The 17,143-nt window shown below is 50.2% G+C and overlaps 1 protein-coding gene across 1 annotated transcript; it reads right to left on the minus strand.

Moving 5' to 3' along the window:
• Nucleotides 1-3,205: 3,205 nt before the first annotated feature.
• On the minus strand, nucleotides 3,206-17,143 carry PLAGL2 (PLAG1 like zinc finger 2). Its single transcript, XM_054981872.1, has 3 exons — nucleotides 16,939-17,143; nucleotides 13,289-13,654; nucleotides 3,206-11,761 (listed from the first exon to the last, which is right to left on the minus strand). Exons 2-3 carry the CDS (start codon nucleotides 13,537-13,539, stop codon nucleotides 10,558-10,560), a joined length of 1,455 nt encoding a protein of 484 aa, XP_054837847.1. The 5' UTR covers nucleotides 13,540-13,654; nucleotides 16,939-17,143; the 3' UTR covers nucleotides 3,206-10,557.

Raw genomic sequence — 17,143 nt, forward strand, 5'->3', positions numbered from 1 at the left:
TGGTTCCCTGACCAGGAAGAGAAAGCTCTCTGTTGAGGAGCCTGCACTGCCTTTCATTGGATGCCTTCCCAATTTAAGTCTTTCTCAGGTTTATTCATGTATTTACTTCATTTATATTGCGTCTTTCTCTACAATGCTGACACAAAGCCCGGAACTGCTAACATTGCGCTCCTATCCTCTATTTTATCCTCACAACAGCCCTGTGAGGCAGGCTAGGCCAAGTGCATATGATGACCCAAGGTCACCCAGCAAGCTTTCATAGCAAACGGGATTCGAACCTGGATCCTGGCCCAATACTCTAACCACCACACCAGACGGGTTGCCACCCATCTGTCCTCAGATGGCAGGGACACCTGAAGCAGAGCCTCTGCAGGTGACCAGGTAGGTTCATATGGGAGAAGGACGTCCTTAAGGTATGCTAGCCCCAGCTATATACGGCTTGGTGGCATCTCGGGAGGAGCCAAAAGGAGGTGGCACATCACGGCCTTAAGACTACCATCATCTGGGTGCTTCCTTGTCTTTTTTAGCTTAGCAGAGGCAAAAAAACTGAACAAGTGGCCTTTTTCTTCTTTCCTTGATACAGAACTGGATTTCTGTATCGGTCTGCAGGTAGGCAAGAACAGAGTCCACTTGGTTCAGTCGTGGCCCCAACAAATGTTTCTAGAGAGAGTGCCTTTCAGCTAGAACAGCTTCCCTAAGCATTTTAATAACTCTGCTTCTCTACTGCTTTTCTAGACAGATTAGTGCCTCACCTTACAGCGGTGAACCAGTTAGCATTATCCACAATACAGCTGGGGCTGAGAGGAGTGGCTTACCCAAGGCCACTTACTGAACTCATGGCAGTAGTGGGATTCGAACCAGCAGAGTGCTGATTGGCAACCCAACCACTTAATCACTGTGCTAAACACTTTCAGGTTGCAGGATTACTCCCTCCCAGGAACGAGGCAATGGAAGTGACAGAATGGAGCACTGGCAGGGGGGGGGGCTGAGGTGAGGGGCTTGCCCCATTCTCCACTAACATGCCATGCTCCCTTGCTTACAATAACTTCAGGTGCAACTGGCAAGTATTTAAATAACAATGGTGGTGGGAACAAAGGCTTTGCCATTTCAAAAGCAAATGTGACAGAGGGGGAAATGGTAATTATTTTGCATAATGCTTAGGGCCTTCAGAGAAGTATTTCCCTCACCCAATGATTATTAGGCAAATATTATTTTGGGTTACCCAGCATACAAAGATTCAGGTAGTGGAAGCTCCCTTCCAGTTTGGTCATTTGGGTGAAGCATCCAGGGTTGGAGCTGAAGAACTTTGCATTTAGAAGCAAACCCTTGAGCCCTTCCATTAGAGCCGGAGGTCTGACTTTAAATCCCCACCACCCTCTCACCCTGATCAAGCTCTCTCGTTTCTGCATGGTGACTGGGTTTGTGTTTTGGCTGTGGATACATACATGGATTGGGAAACTGCACATTTCCATCTCAGAAAAAGGACCCTGGCAAAGCAGCTCCCCGTCCGTTAGTGGGGTGCTTATTCCAGGCAGTTGTGCTGTAGATCCTAGAAAGTACTCAACAGTTTCCTGACAATCCTGCTATTTAAAAAGGAACTTAAAAGTACTGTAATTGAGCCTGGTGTTGTGGTTAAGAGTGACAGGGCTCTAATCTGGAGAACCAGGTTTGATTCCCCGCTCCTCCGCTTGAAGCCAGCTGGGTGACCTTGGGACAGGCACAGCTCTCTCAGAGCTCTCTCAGCCCCACCCACCTCACAGGGTGTTTGCCGTGAGGATAACAACACACTTTGTAAACCGCTCAGTGCGGCCTTAAGGGTGGTACATAAATCGAATGTTGGGGTGGGCTGGTGCTACAGATTACCTTTTCTACTCTTTTGTGAACAATTATGAAGTAGTCGAGAATCGCACCCTAGAGTGCCCATGGAGCAAAGCATGCTGGGCTGCAACTGTTCCCGCCATTGGTCTTCCTCCCTGTGTCCTAGTACAGCCGGCTTCAACACACGGAGTTGGGACCTTCATTTGGATCACACTCCTATAGAGCCGTTTTCTCCTGCTGTGAGTACGCGTGCGTGGAGTGCGATGATGCCCGGTGTCCTGCCACCTGCAGAGCTGACTGGCAAAGTGAGGACACTCAGTGGTAGAGAAGTCTTCTCCCTGGCTCATTTCTCTCACTGCATCTCCTGGTGCTTGGCTTCTGTTCTTGTGTCCTCGGATCTTTTGGTCCGCTGCCCACGAGGCCATAATGCTGGCTCCCGACTTCCTGTCATGTGCTTGCAGGTGTGTGTGTGTGTGGGGGGGGGGAGTTACATGCTGCCATCTGGGTTGAATAAAGTTGGCTTGCAGGTTTGCAAAGGTTGAAGACCACTTTCCTGGGCATATTAGGTATTTCTAAGGCATTTGTTGCTAGTTCCAGCACTGAGGGAGCCCAGTAGGAGGCCGGAGAGCATCCCAGTCTAATTAGAGTCCCCTTCAACAGTACAGAAGCGAACATCATCTGCTCTAAAACAATATTAATGCTGGCTATCCATGAGGAACAGCATTTCTTTCCACTGTTAATAAAAGAAAATAAACCCCCGTCAGCTCCTTGCAAGTCAAGGTAAAGTGGACCCCAAAATGCTTCCAAGTAAAGGAAACCATTTGTATTGAAACTGGGTGGAGGGAGGGCGATTACACGGGTTGACATTTCAATTATTTAAAGCAGGTAATTTAAAAGGCCTTGGAATTATCAACGAAGATCCACTTCTGATGAGGCACCAGCCTTTCCGAGCTGCTTGCCAGCCACAGCACCTTTGAGGCTCTCAACGTGGAAAGTGGCCCCCACATCTCGTGGCAGCACGTCCTGTATGTTAATATCCTGGTAACACAACACCTTTTTCTGGACTTGAAGCCAGCAGATTGCATGGGGTGACCCTGAGCGCACTCGTGCTACCATCCAGCAAAGGTGATCATCAAAGCAGCAGGGAGGGATTCTGGATTCGCCGGTGTGGAGTAAAAAGAGCGCCATTTTGTGCATGCGCCAATGGAGGCGTCTGGCCCTAGGCTTCCACTCCCCAAAGAAACAGCAGGATTTTAGTCCAGTGACAACTTAGAGACCAACAAGATTTTCTTGTTAAGTCTCTAAGGTGCCACTGGACTAAAATCCTGTTGTTCTACTGCAGACTAACACGGCCAACCACCTCATTTACCCAAAGAAACAAAAGAACTCATTCTTCAAATGTTTTTAATAAGCAATTTCCTTTAAAAAAAAACACATACACGCCTCTTTCATTTTGGACTTAATTCTGTAAGAAAAAAAAAAAGAAAAAGCTAACTGAACAGTGATGAACTGTACATTTCCTAATGGCACTTCAAATTTTATAGTTTTAAAAACCTTGACTTGTAAGAAGTCCCAAAATACTCTGATAAAAAGGAGGTTATTTGCTGTGTTTATTAAAAAAGTGCTAGGTGTGTTACACGAGTCCTGCTTTGGGTGGAGAGGACCGAGGCAGCTCCGGCTGAGGACAAGGAGGCTGGCGGGCTCCCCCGGGCCAGAGAAGTCGCCGCCCAGTTGTGCAGGTGCCTGTGCAGAGGCCCTTCTGCTGCGCTGCTCCTCCTCCTCTGAGTGAGAGAGCATCCTGGGGACAAACTCTCGGAGATAGCGATGCTGGTCACAACTTCCACCGGGGAGAACGACTGGCAGAAGCAGCTGCTCAAGCCAGAGCTCTGCGTTCCACTGGCAAGGAGCTGCCACAAGTCAGGTCTCTTACGGGACAGAACTTTCCTAAAATCTGCCTCAGTCTCAGACTCCTCCCAACGAAGGAAGGTTTTACGCTGTTCTCTTCCGCCACCGCCCACCAGCCAAAGTGCAACACGTACAGCCGTGTCACACGATGAAAATTTCTGCAGGAGTGGAACTGGCATGGGCCTTAGTCCAGGCCAAGCCCTGAATATATCCTGGGCCTCTTATGTTTAAACCAAATCGGATTCCTCACCGGGGGGGGGGGGGAGCGGGCAGGCCGCTATGCCGTATCTTCTTTGTCCCTTTCCCACATTGCTTACTCTGTTCCCTTATGATCCTTTGCATGCACACACGGGTGCAGTATCACTAAAGAAACACGACAGCTATGATAAGCCACAGGTGCGAGGGAGGGGGGATAGCTTTGAGGGGGCAAGCGACAAGGTGCGGACAAGCCCAACGCACACCCCTGCTCTAAGGCAAAGTTGAACAAGCTTAGCAGTAAAATCTTGGTTAAAACAGCACATAACATTCTTTAACACAACCCCCCCGCCCCCCCCCGCAGCTCCTAGATATTAAGACAACTAAAAAAAATCCAGGGATTTAAGCAGATGCCAGTTAGATACTCCCATCAACTCGGGAGACGAGAAGGCTGCCACCAAGAACCAAAATTCCTCCTGCCCTGAAATGCAAGGAAGGGAGCCAGCACATGGTGGCAAACAGGAGGAGAAGTGTAGTTCACTGGCAGAAAATGTAGACATTTCCTTTCTTTGGATGGAGGCTCCTAATTTCTGAGCTGTCCTGTGGACTAGCTGTTGCTATTGTTGCTATGCAAAATACAAAAAGTCACAAAGCAAGTCAGCAGCTGACCCGGGATATATCATCCCCCACCCACCCCCCACCCCCCAGGATCTCTTCCTAACAGTCCCCCCCCCCTTTCCAATTACTCACTATTCCCACCATTTTGTTTAAACCTTGCGGGGGCTGACTGCTACCTTTCCTAGGACCATCTGGGGGAAGGGCAGGCATATAGAACTTACACAGCCAAAATAATAGACGTCAAATTGTGCTTTGTACAACTCACTGCAACTGGCAGAGTCTCACGTGTTTTTATCTGTTGTATGCTAGCCCACTACAGAGCACCTTTTATTTTGGTAGTTTAGCATGTTACACCTGGGAGGCTGCACAGACTCACATTTCACCCTTTCCAATGGCTAAGTCTAATACTGGTCTTTTACAACTGAACTGAACTCTACCAGTTAGATATTCAAAATGGGGAAAGATCAGTATCTGAAATACACTCCATAAAAGGCATGACCTAAACACACAAAGGGTAGGGATCGCTGAATTAATCCCTCGTCAGACTGTATTCCCATGTTTCTAGCAACTTATTATTACTAAAGAAAACAGCAACAAACGAGCTTAAGATGCCCCTGTTAGAGGAGAAATCGGTACCAGTCACTGGATGGGTTTGCCATTTAGTTTCAGACAACTGGCAGCTAAGGTTGCCAGATTTATTGCTGACCAACAGGAAAGGAACTGCTTGAATGAGAAGAGCTTGAAATTGTGAAGGAACTTTGTGTTTTTACTCGCGATCTCTAAAGAATGTGCAAACTGATGCAGTAATGATCCGGCCGCGTTAAAACACTCCCAACACATCAGGAAGAGAGAGCTCATCGGGGGAAGGAGGGGAGGTTATAATATAAAACTACAAGAAGCCACCAATATCGGCTTCTCCAACTGAGATCGGGCTATTACGAGAGCCACATGGAACAGCGGCTGCCTGTGGCAATCCACACATTTACTGTGACATGATATAGATCAGGAAGAGATGGTCCTACCATATCTGTTTGCAAGGTATCACTCCAACGGAGTCATCTTACAGCCAGAGCGGGCATCCACCGTCACAAAGAAAACCTTTTGCCTTCAACAGGTCACCACAATATGGTAAATGTCAGGTAGCAGCAGGCAAAGGTGCACCTACCTTTAGGAACACTGATGTAACGAGAACACCTCACGGTGACCAACCATGCCGAAAAGTAATGTGCCAATCCAGAAGCCGGGAAGGGGGGGGGGGAGAGCCTAGGGATGCTACTGGTGCAGCCAATATTTTTGCAAAGAGGAAGGAAAGTCCTTTGGCACCAGAGACCCCGTTTCGTTTCATTCCATGCAGTTAGCACGGCAGAGACACCCTGCCACAAAAGAACATCGCACTTGAATCCGGCAGGAATCACTCCTGTATACTGCATTTAGAACCAAGAATATGACAAGAGTTTCAAAAAGAAACCCACCAGCCAGACAGAGAGAGAGAGATGGGACAGCTGCTCACTTTGTCACTGAGCCATGCGCTCAAAGAAGTTAACATGCAGAACATTGTAACAAAGGCAGTATTCCCCCCCCCCCATGCACCCAAATACGTTATCAACAACACCCTTTTGGATTCTGGACCTGTCTGTCACCAGATGTAAAAAAATTGTGAGAAATAAAGAGCACGAATGAGCCAAAGGTCAGATAATTTCTAGGAAACGTGAGCATTAAGAGATACTTGGCAAGAACTTATAATAATAATATTTGATTTATATACCACCCTTCAGGACAACTTAATGCCCACTCAGAGCGGTTTACAAAATGTGTTATTATTATCCCCACAACAAACACCCTGTGAGGTGGGTGGGGCTGAGAGAGCTCTGAGAGAGCTGTGACTGACCCAAAGTCACCCAGCTGGCTTCAAGTGGAGGAGCGGGGAATCCAACCCGGCTCTCCAGATTAGAGTCCTGCGCTCTGAACCGCTACACCAAGCTGGCTCTTAGGATCTTCAGGATCCAGTGGCCACAAATTTTCATCTGGGTGGTACTGGAGGCTTTTCCCTTGACACAACTGCAGCACTAACTAGCAGCACCAACAGCCTGAAAACTGTAAAGGGGAGGAGAGGGGAGGGAACCTCAACCCCTGCTTTACTCGTAGCCAATACCCTGAATCCCCAGTCACAAAAATTAACTGCGCTGTTTAGCAAGCAGACCCAGTGTGGCTAATGTCATCCCTAAGGGAGTGAAATTAAAAATCAGAACACAGATTTATGAAAGATTCGACTTACATAAGCTTTGACTTGACTAGACAAGGCTGCCTTTAGGGGGGGGGGAACCCACTATTCCAACTTTTCAAGGTTCTAGGAAAAACCTTCCCACTAGCCAGGATACATCTGTCTCTCTTCCCCCCACCTCATTCCCCCATCCACTTTGGCTGAAGGAAGTGGGAACATGTTGGTGAGATTGGCAAGCAAGCCAGAAACCTGGTACCAAAAATAGTGGGCACTGGGTTTTTGTTTGTGACAAAATAGTCACTTTTGCTTTCTTTGGCTGAATGCTGGCTTACTAAAGGGAGTGCCAGCAGCACAGGGTATCTCTGTAAATAAATCGGCAGGTTCTTGAGCTCGACGGACGCCGTGTAGCTCTCTCCCCCCCCTTTCCCTCTCTTTAAGGGCAATACGTGCCGATGTACAGTCAAGAGTGCATCCTTTTGTGCACTCACAAGCTTCTGAATCACGGCATACGGCATGACAGAAGAAAAACTGGCTTCACACTTTTTAAGTCTCTCTTCCCTTCCGCTCTCCATGGCGGAGACCAGCCATTCTCAGCCAAGATTTTACCAAAATTGCTGCACTGAACTTGCAGTCCTCTTTTGCTGCCTCTGCAGAGACAGTAGCGGTTTTAGGGCTGAACCCCAGGGATCTATTCAACTAAGGATGGTGCCTTCCTCTGGGTGCAAGATCCATCCCATAATGGTCAACATAGAGCAGTAAGTCAGGGTGGACTGATGCCACAGTCAACACCCTTCCCTGCAATTAAACTGTTCCACTTCAATACCTGAATTTGGTCACTGTCAAAGAGAGACCAGACCGGCCACACCAACTATATGACCCAGGACAGCTGTGTGCATGCCCTTTTAACATCTGTAGCTAATGGGATCCACTGTAACCATTCTCCTGTTACCAGCAGAGCAATACTTTGGTTACAATTTGAATTCCAGGTTTGGAATCTGAGACTGCTCGGAGTTAAAAGTGTGTGTGTGTGTGTGGGGGGGGAGCTTAGCTATACCTATGTTATATAATGAAGCAAAGACACAAGTAATAGTGAAATAGTCTGTCAAAAGAATTTTGGCCAGAACCTGGGGGGGGAAAAACCCTTCCCAGGCCCAACTTTTGCCAGAACTGGAAGCTGCAAGCAGGCAACCGAAGAGGTTGCCCAAACTGGATGAGTGATCCAAGACAAGCAGCGCTACCCAGGCCATTTCTTCAATCCGGCAGGTTCAGAAATCAAGGTAAAATGTGGAAATTCATCATGTGTCGAGGTAGGGAAGTGAGGAGGATTGCATAAGAGAAAGACTGTGCAACAATTTCTGGAAAAGGAGAGTAATGGGAGATGCAACTGAGGTATTTGAAAATACTGACGGATAAGGAGAAGCCCACATGCTCTTCTATTTACCCAGCACAAGGCACACGCTGAAGTTAGAAAGGCAACGTCAGGAAGCACAGCTTGTGGAACTCACTGCCACATGCAACTGTTGAGGTAAATATTACTCTGATATAAAACAACAAACAGCTAGAGGAAGGCTAGCTAAGCCTTAAAAGCCTATCCCTCCAGGGGGGATCCAGTACACAAACTATCAAAATACTGAAACAAGAGGAGCTTCTGGAGCTCAAAGCAAACTAGAATTAACGTGGATTAGTCGACAAAGCTTTCTGTGGGTCTATTAAAAGAGATCTGGGTCCAGAGGGACCAGCGATTCATCAGCAGAATCAAGGCAGAGGTAGGCTTCCAGTCCTGGACGGGCAGAGGAGGACTGCAGGGGAGGACCGCTCTCGCCTTGCCCTTCCTATATGGTGAGGTATGATGAAGTGCAAGTCTGGGGTTTGCGGAGAGACCCTGAAACGCAACACAGGTACAGCGGCCCCTCATGAGGCTATGAAGTGCGATTTCATAACAGGAAGGTATGGAACCCATACAATGAGGTATTTGCTGTGATACAGGCAGACAGAAGAATTCCAGCGGGAGGCTAGGAAAGGGCTGGGCAGCTCTTGCAAGGGCAAGAGATGAGGACCCTAAGCAAAACAGAGAGAAAGGAAGTAGTAAAAAAAAAAATACCCTGCAAATACACGCTGAGGAAAACAACCTGTAACACCCCGTTTCCACACACTGTCCGTCAACCCGAGCTCTTCTTGACATCAACACTGGGCTAGGAAGACCAAACACAGAGGGCCCGCTTCTTCTCCAGGAGCAACAACTCAGAAGTGCTAGGAAGCCCCTGAGGGTAAAGCAGTCTCTGCCCATCCCTATGTTCTAGTCTCCGGCACTGATGCCAAATCTTGGCTTTCCACACCAATCTACACAGAGCAGCCTGCATTCTACTGGGGCACATCCAGGAAAGCACTCAGAACTGGTTGCCCAAGGAAGAGATACAGAAAAGGCTCGGCTGATGAAGGAGGGGCTATAATTGCTTAGAGAAACAGAAGGAAGCACGGGGGCTTTATGTGGTAGGGGGAAGCAAATAAAAGACAATGTAGAAAGAGTGCATTTGTAGACTGCAGACAAGACAGTCCTGGCCTACAACTGCCCTCCAAGAGCATTTCCAAAGTCTCCTTCAGGGCCAAGAGGCAGGCACCTGGGAAGCTGAGGAATTCTTGAGGCGGCATCACGCCAGCGGCAGATCTACTCCATGCCATGTGCTGTGAGCAGGACTTGTCAGAGCGGGCAAGAAGCACAGCCTAGTGGTTTCCTCCGACAGACAATGCCTTACAGGCATGCAGTGGGTAGGACGAAGCCACCTTCTCCTCGAGGCTTGTGCCTGGCTTGCCTGGGGAGCTGGAACCTCCCTTCTGCAGACTCCTACCGAAGCACAACACAGTCACAGCTGTGCCGACTACCAAGACAGCAGAGTGGCAGACCCCACCACCAGATGCAAAGTGGGAACAGGCCCCAGCCAGCCAAGCCACAGGGATGTCGTAAGAACGGGTGAGCCCCTGGCCACCCAGCACTGCCTACTGCTCTTTGCCCGCCCGCCCGTACTCTGGGAAGCATTGCTCTTGCACACACACACACACAGGCAAGTTGGATCTGTTAAACTGCAGGACACGTCTGGCCTGCACTGAGATGACAAGGACACATTCACAGAGCAGTCAGCTGAACTGGCAAAAGCTGAAGCAATCCAAAGTCAGTTTATTTCCCCACAGGGGATGAAATGGAAGTAGTAGTGAAGTGAAATCGGTATCACCCGACTTCATTGTGTAAACAGTATCCTAGCGACACTGGAAACCGAGACGGTGTTCCCAGTGCTTCTTGATTCGTAACGATGGAGAGAAAGGAACCAGGCTTGGCAGAAACGGGATTCTGCTGGAAGGAGTCTTAATGAAGTGGCTCTGCAAAAAAATAAAGGGGGAGGGAGCTGCATGCCCCAGAGCCAGCGACTCGGGGATAGTCAGCAGAGAAGACGAAGGGAGTTAGCAGGGCAAGGGAGACTCCGCCTGGGGAACTGAGACGTGAATGCAGAACAAGCGTTGGGCCCGGAGTAGGGACAGATCTGGATCTAACCTCCTTCTATAGTAGGAAGCCCCTGTGAAGATCCACATGAAATGTGGTTCCTGATTCACCAAAGAACAACTTAGAAAAATACCTGAAATTCTAATTGCTGCAACCTACTCACTGTCCAGGACTGGGGCACACCCCAAAGGGTATGCAACAGTTCCAAGTCCACAGGCACTCCCCGCAACGGCTTTCCCAGCCCGAGGTAGGAAAGACGCCTGGGCACCTTTGCAGTACCCCATCCCCGTGGGAGCTCTGCTCTTTTTCACTGGAACGCCTGGTGGAAACGGGGTAAGGTGGTGGCACCCAAGCTGGGAGAGAAGACCGAGGGCAGCGAATGAAGGGCCCCGAAGCCGAGAGATGCCGTGGCTCCTGGCGATTCTTGCGGTGGCAAAGCGGTGAGGAGTGACTGGGTCTCTCCCTGTGAGTAACCCATGACCAGCCCCCCCGAGGAAACTGGTGGGGTGCACGACGGAAGGTTCAAGGGGAGGAAGCCCAGAAGATGAGAGAAGTCCATGTTAGCAGCACAGAGGGCCTCAGAGAGCAGAGCCGGGCTCTTGGAGAGCAAAGAGTCCTCCAGGAGGGACGGCTGAGGAGAAGACGAGGGGGGCTCACCAGAGCCCAGGGACAGACCTCCAGGCAGCTCTGCCAAACAACTCTCCACCTCTGCTTTGGGTAGCTTGTCAGGCAAGTATGAGGTAGATCCAAGCTGGTACTTGGGAGGAGGTTGCGGTGGGGAGGACGATTCCAGAGGGTAGCTCATTCCCATCGGCAAAGAGTTGGGGACCAGAGAATGGGGCATCCCTGAGCTGGACATGGCAGGGACATGCGTCCCATACATGCCCATGGGCAGCATCCCGGGGAAACTCTTGCTATTCATCACATCCCGGGATGCCATGCACAAGACGGGGCTCAGCTCCTCCTTCACTGACACTGCTGAACTGCAGCTAAGAAGGCCCAGCATGTCCACTGGCTCGGTCTTGATCTTCAGCAGTTCCTGGGAGTGGCTCTTCTTCATGTGCCTGGTGAGGTGGTCTTTTCGGCCAAAGCGCTGAGCGCAGTACTGGCACAAGAAGTCCTTCCGGCCCGTGTGCACCACCAGGTGCCTCCGCACGTCCTTGCGGGTGTAGAAGCGCCGGTCGCAGTGGTCGCACGGGTGTTTCTTTTCCTTCACGCTGCCTGACGGCCTCCGGGAATGGGCCTTCAGGTGCTCCAGCAGGACCTGGGTGCTCTCAAACATCTGCAGGCACACTTTGCAGCTGAGGTCGCCGCTGGCAGCAGCGTGCATGGCCAGGTGGCGCCGGTAGCCGAGCTTGGTGTTGTAGTTCTTGCCGCACTCCGGGCAGTGAAGAGCCTCTTTGTTCGGGTCGTGCGTCTGAAGATGGTTGCGGAGGTGATCCTTGCGGTGGAACATCTTCTCACAGTACATACATTGGTGGGGCTTCTGGGCAGAGTGAGTGGCCAGGTGCCTTACAAGGAAAGAGAAGCGGAGGTTACAACAGTCTGACCAGCCCTCAAATTCCCCGCCCCAAATCTGGGAGAGTTCTGCTTGGGCAAACGGCTCCTACTCCACTACGCGGCAAGGCGTTTTAGATTATGGAATTGGAGAGCAGCAAAGGGGCATCTAGTTCAGCCCCACCTACCCACCCAATAAGCTACAAATCCAGATGACAAATGAACCTCAGTAGGAAGGAGAATTCTTGAGGATCTTCCGTAACGGGAACTGGTGCAGCTGACTTCCAGCGGTGCTACCTGTGCCTCACAACATTGGTCGAACGTTCATGTTTAGCCTCAAAGCAGAAGTAGCCTTGCAGAGCTGGCCACCCCTCCATTCCACTAGGAGATAGGTCTATCCTGACCCCTGGTCACCCCAACATCTCTGTTCACAGGAACCCACTGAAGTCACACTTGCACTGGTGTTCGCTGTGACAAATGTCCTGCGGTCGAGTTCATTCACGAGAACTCCCCAGAATGGCTGCAATTCCCCCACTGTAAGCCAGAAAGTGTGGCTGGATCGCTTTTCTGACCACTGGGAGAAGCAGCGCATGGGACGCTGCCCCCATCTCAGCGGAAGAAGTGACCGAGAGGATGGATGGGTATTTTGCTCCTCCTTAAGTCTGCACTGGCAGCAGACAGTCCTCCACCCAAGTCAAGCCCCTCCCTGGCGTTTTCCTGTGACATTAAAAAAATACACCAGTTACTGTGAAAGAAAACATGGTTCACTCCTGCAGCGCTAACTGGAAAGGCAACCAACTTTAAGGACTTCTGGATTACAACATGGGCTGAATGCTCAGAAGCAGGTGCTCTGTGGCAATACCCCTTCTCCCCTACTGCTTATCACGCCCCCGAGACATGAGTAGTGTTGTTCCCAGATCCAGGGGAGCTGTATTCAAGGCGTAACCGAGCCATTAGTCTCCCAAGGTGGAAGAGACATGCCTAAAAGAGCTACTTTAATGATGGGGAAACAACTTTTACCTAGCTGGAGTAGATAAATAATCCATGCAAGGTGTCCCTGTTCTGCTCCATCACATACACCCAGGGCTTTTTTTCTGGGAAAAGAGGTGGTGGAACTCAGTGGGTTGCCCTCGGAGAAGATGGTCACATGGATGGTGGCCCCGCCCCCTGATCTCCAGACAGAGGGGAGTTTCGATTGCCTTCCGCACCACGGGCAATCCAAACTCCCCTCTGCCTGGAGATCAGGGGGCGGGGCCACCAGCCATGTGACCATTTTCAAGAGGTTCCGGAACTCTGTTCCACCGCGTTCCAGCTGAAAAAAAGCCCTGCATACACCCATGCACGCTGCTTCCAGTGTCTCCTAGGACCCAAGACAAACTTCCTTCAGCACTGCCCATCTGATACACCAAGAACAATACGGCAGCCAGGAATGAGGCACTGGCAGCCCCTGTGAGCAGACAGGAGTCCAGGATGAGCAGCACTAGCGCCCCAAAGGAATCTGCCAAGGTGGGCAGCAGGGGCTGGCCAGAGCACCACCTTACCTGTAGAGCTTGTACTTGGAGGCAAAGGCCTTTCCGCAGTGCAGCTGCGGGCAGCAATAGGGCCTGTGCTCTGAGCTTGCTCTCAGCTTATCCACACTGGGGAAGGGGACTCCTGACAGCTCGTACTGGCACTTCCCTTGGCTCTCACTTTCTCGGCCCCTGGGTCTGGGCACTAATTTCCAGCCCGTCTCCTCCTCCTCCGGCTTGGCATCTTGAATCCAGTTGGGGACGCTGGTGAAGAATGCAGTCATGGCAGGCCTAGTGGAGGAGGGCCATATGAAGCAGAACACCTGCTGGTGAGCATTTCATCGGTACAGTCATATCCACCACTGCCTTCCAAAATCTTCAACAGCAGGTGGAGTCTATCTGGAATGGCAAAATGGGAAGCAATCAATCAGAGAGCTGTGAAAAAAATTCCCACAATGAGCCATCATTAAGTTTTACTCACACGAAGTACTGAAACATTTAAATTCCTAGATGTTAGTAAAATTCAAGGAGATGATAAAGTACACCTAACATTGTATCTTCTACTATTTTCCTTTATATAGGCAGTCCAGTGAGTTTCCACACATACGGTAGAGAATACTTCCATTAGCACTCAGAACCCAGTTTTCAATCTAAATACCACTTCTGCAGTTGAAAGAACAGAGACAATCTCACAATCCTTTGGAATACTAAATCTGAAACTCTCGGTCCTTCTCCCTGTTGATCACAAAAGCGACTGGTTTGGGCACCTCAAGTTTCAGCTTCACAATTGCTATAGTCCTGGGACCTGAACTGTGCCTTCAAATAATACCCTTTGTAGGCCCAGCACCTTTTGTCTTGACAACCATGAACGAATTACGCCCTGAGCCTGCTGGTGTGGGGAGGGCGCAATAGAAATTGAAAATAAACTGAAAACTGAATTACATGATCGTTGTTCTCATTTTATAGCCGGGAGAACTGAAACACCCTCTGCATTTGTCCTTTTAGTCACTGTCATTTTCAGAAGACAAGACGTGCTGGAACTGAGATTATATTCTGCATGCATCTTAATCTGCAAGAAATGCACTGAAACGAGAGAGCTTCCTTTAGAAAAAGAGGCTGCAACTCTCTGGCTGCAACCTCGTCCCTCCTCCTGCTCAAAGCCCTGCATTCTGTTCCTTTTCCAATTCAGAGAGCCTGCTCTTGATCCTAGTCCAAGGCGAATTCCCTTCTTGCGTAACCTGCCCGAGGGATGCCAAGAGGTTTTTTCCTCCTCCCCTATAATGATTTTTTCATTAGCACATCTACCTGGGAACTTGGCTAACTGACAGGGCAGGATGCCATCCAGCTGGGCCAAGCGCCTCATCCAAATAGTTTAAGAGGATAACGGGCACACAACCACAGCTCCAACTCTTCTCTTGTTCTCTTCTGTCTCCTGACAGAACAGGCCAGGAAGGTTAAAGAGCTGGCAAGTAGATCCCCTTACTTGGTCCAACTCCAGCCTTGGACGTAAGTGGCTGAAATTTTTGTTTGCTCTGCCGAAGTTTTTCCTTCTAACATTACTCCTTTTTGGTTTTCTCTTCCAGGACTGAGGGAATTCCCTGCTAGGCTCCCCCATAAATAGCCACACACATGCATAAATCAGCCTGACCAATATTTTTTTAAATAAAAGTACTACGTACAGAGTTCTACAGCTCTCCAACCCAAATGCCACAAGAGCATGGAATTCTAGGTAAACATGCATGGCTGACATCCTCTAGTCACCGGTTTCAGGATACATGTGAGGCAGCCTGCTGGGGTTTGCGGGCAAGGGAATCCTACCTGACAACAAGGAGGCAATTCTGCAGGCACACCACACGCACACACACAAACACCCCAAATCAAGATGGAAATCCCCCTTGGTAGCCCTCATGCCTGAAACTCCCTCAAAGAACAATGCCCCCTCTGCCACTGTATTCAGTAAAGATATTTATATGTGTTGGCCTGTCAGTCCCCATGCCCTCACTTTCAAATTCTTCATCAAAGTGGGGTGGATTTTGGGGCAGTCTCTCAGTCCTAGTAGAGACACAGCAGAATGAGATGACAGGACTGGCTAAGCTACTAAGACTGTAGGGGCAGATTCCCCCATTCCCCTTTTTTTAGATTAAACATTCACAGTAAGCAGTAAAGTAACACAGTATAAGAAAGACTAGACCGGGAGAAAGAGGTGCCACCCGTTTCACCTCATTCCCAATCCCACCACCTCATTCTGTTGCATAGGTTAGACCAGACTTTACTGATCCAACCAGCACAAACCAAATCAAGGCTGATTTTCCTTGGCACAGGAGATGTAGATGGACAGGATCCTTGGGGCCTTCATCAGACCTATGAATGGCTCCACATAGATGCCAATCAGCAGCACAACCTCCAGGTGCCAATCTCCAGGTGGGGCCTAGAGATCTAGAATTACAGTTGAATAGTAGCACCTTAAAGAGCTGTTGATTATATTGTATTTCCACTTGCACTGTATAATCTGCCTTGGATCTCAGTATGAAAAGCTGACTAATAATAATACCCTGGAAATCTAGTTGCTCTTTTAAAGTGCTACTGGACTCCAAATGACAATGATCGCTTCCCCTGGAGTAAATGGGAGCTCTCTGACTCTTGAAACCTCACACCCTGGAAATCTTGTTGGTCTCTAAGGGGCCACTGGACTCAGATCCTGCAAGCCCCAGTGCTGATCAGTCTTCCTCAGCCCTGCTGTTGCATCCAAGGAAAGCCCGTGGAATGGGGGTGCCAATAACAGCTCAGCAAGCAATCCTGGGGCTCAGCAAGCCCCAGAAATATAGGTGGGCACCACGTTGGAGAACCCTGACATAGAGCCAGTTAGGTGCAGTGGTTAAGAGCGCAGGACTCTAATCTGGAGAGCCCGGTTTGATTCCCCAGTCCTCCACTTGAAGCCAGCTGGGTGACTTTGGGCTAGTCACCGCTTTCTGGAGCTCTCTCAGCCCCACCCACCTCACAGCGTGTTTTGTTGTGGGGATAATAAAAGCATACTTTGTAAACCGCTCTGAATGGGTGTTAAGTCATCCTGAAGGGCGGTATATAAATCAAATGTTGTTGTTATTATTATTATAGAGATTGAACTGCATGGGGGGCAGGTCTGAGCCTTGTGGAACTCCATAAGACATGCACCAAACTGATAACTGTATCCAACACTCCTTGTATCTGATGAAGTGAGCCTTGACTCCCCAAAGCTCCCACCCTGGAAATCTGGTTGGTCTCTTAAGGTGCCACTGCACTCAAATATTGATTTTCTAGGAGCGCTCCAGGCCCCACCGGGAGAATGGCAATTGTAGCTTATATCTGAAGAAGGGAGCTGCGACCCTCGAAAGCTTTTGGGCCTCTAAGATGCCACTGGACTCAGATCCTGCAGATCCGGCTACCTACCTGGAGGAAACGGTTGCTTTGGAAGGTACGCTCCGTAGCATTGCAGTGCCATGAGGTCTCACTCCCCCCACCCTAGGCGCCCCGCTCCCAATCTCCAGGAATCTCCCAATCGGGAGTTGGCAACCCACCCACCCGCGCTGCTGCGGCGGGAGGGATGCCCCCAATGGCGCCGCCCTCCATTCGGGGCCCTCCGAACCACACGCCACCGCACGCACGAACCCGCGCATGCGCACAACCCCCTCCCCGCCCGCTCTCACCGCCGCCTCACGAGTGGCTCCCTCCGGGGGCTCGTCCCGGCACCCTCAGACTCGCGAGGAGGGGGAAGCCCCGTCTGGATCCGCGGTGGGGGGGACAACGGCGGCGGCGGACGCCCCATGGCCGGAGGGGACGCGGCCAAGGGGGAGCCGGGCGGGGAGAGCGAGAAGCGGCGGCGTCCCCTCAGCCGTCCCTGTTTTGCGTCCG

This window comes from Eublepharis macularius, chromosome 5 (assembly GCF_028583425.1).
Source record: "Eublepharis macularius isolate TG4126 chromosome 5, MPM_Emac_v1.0, whole genome shotgun sequence".
NCBI lineage: Eukaryota > Metazoa > Chordata > Lepidosauria > Squamata > Eublepharidae > Eublepharis > Eublepharis macularius.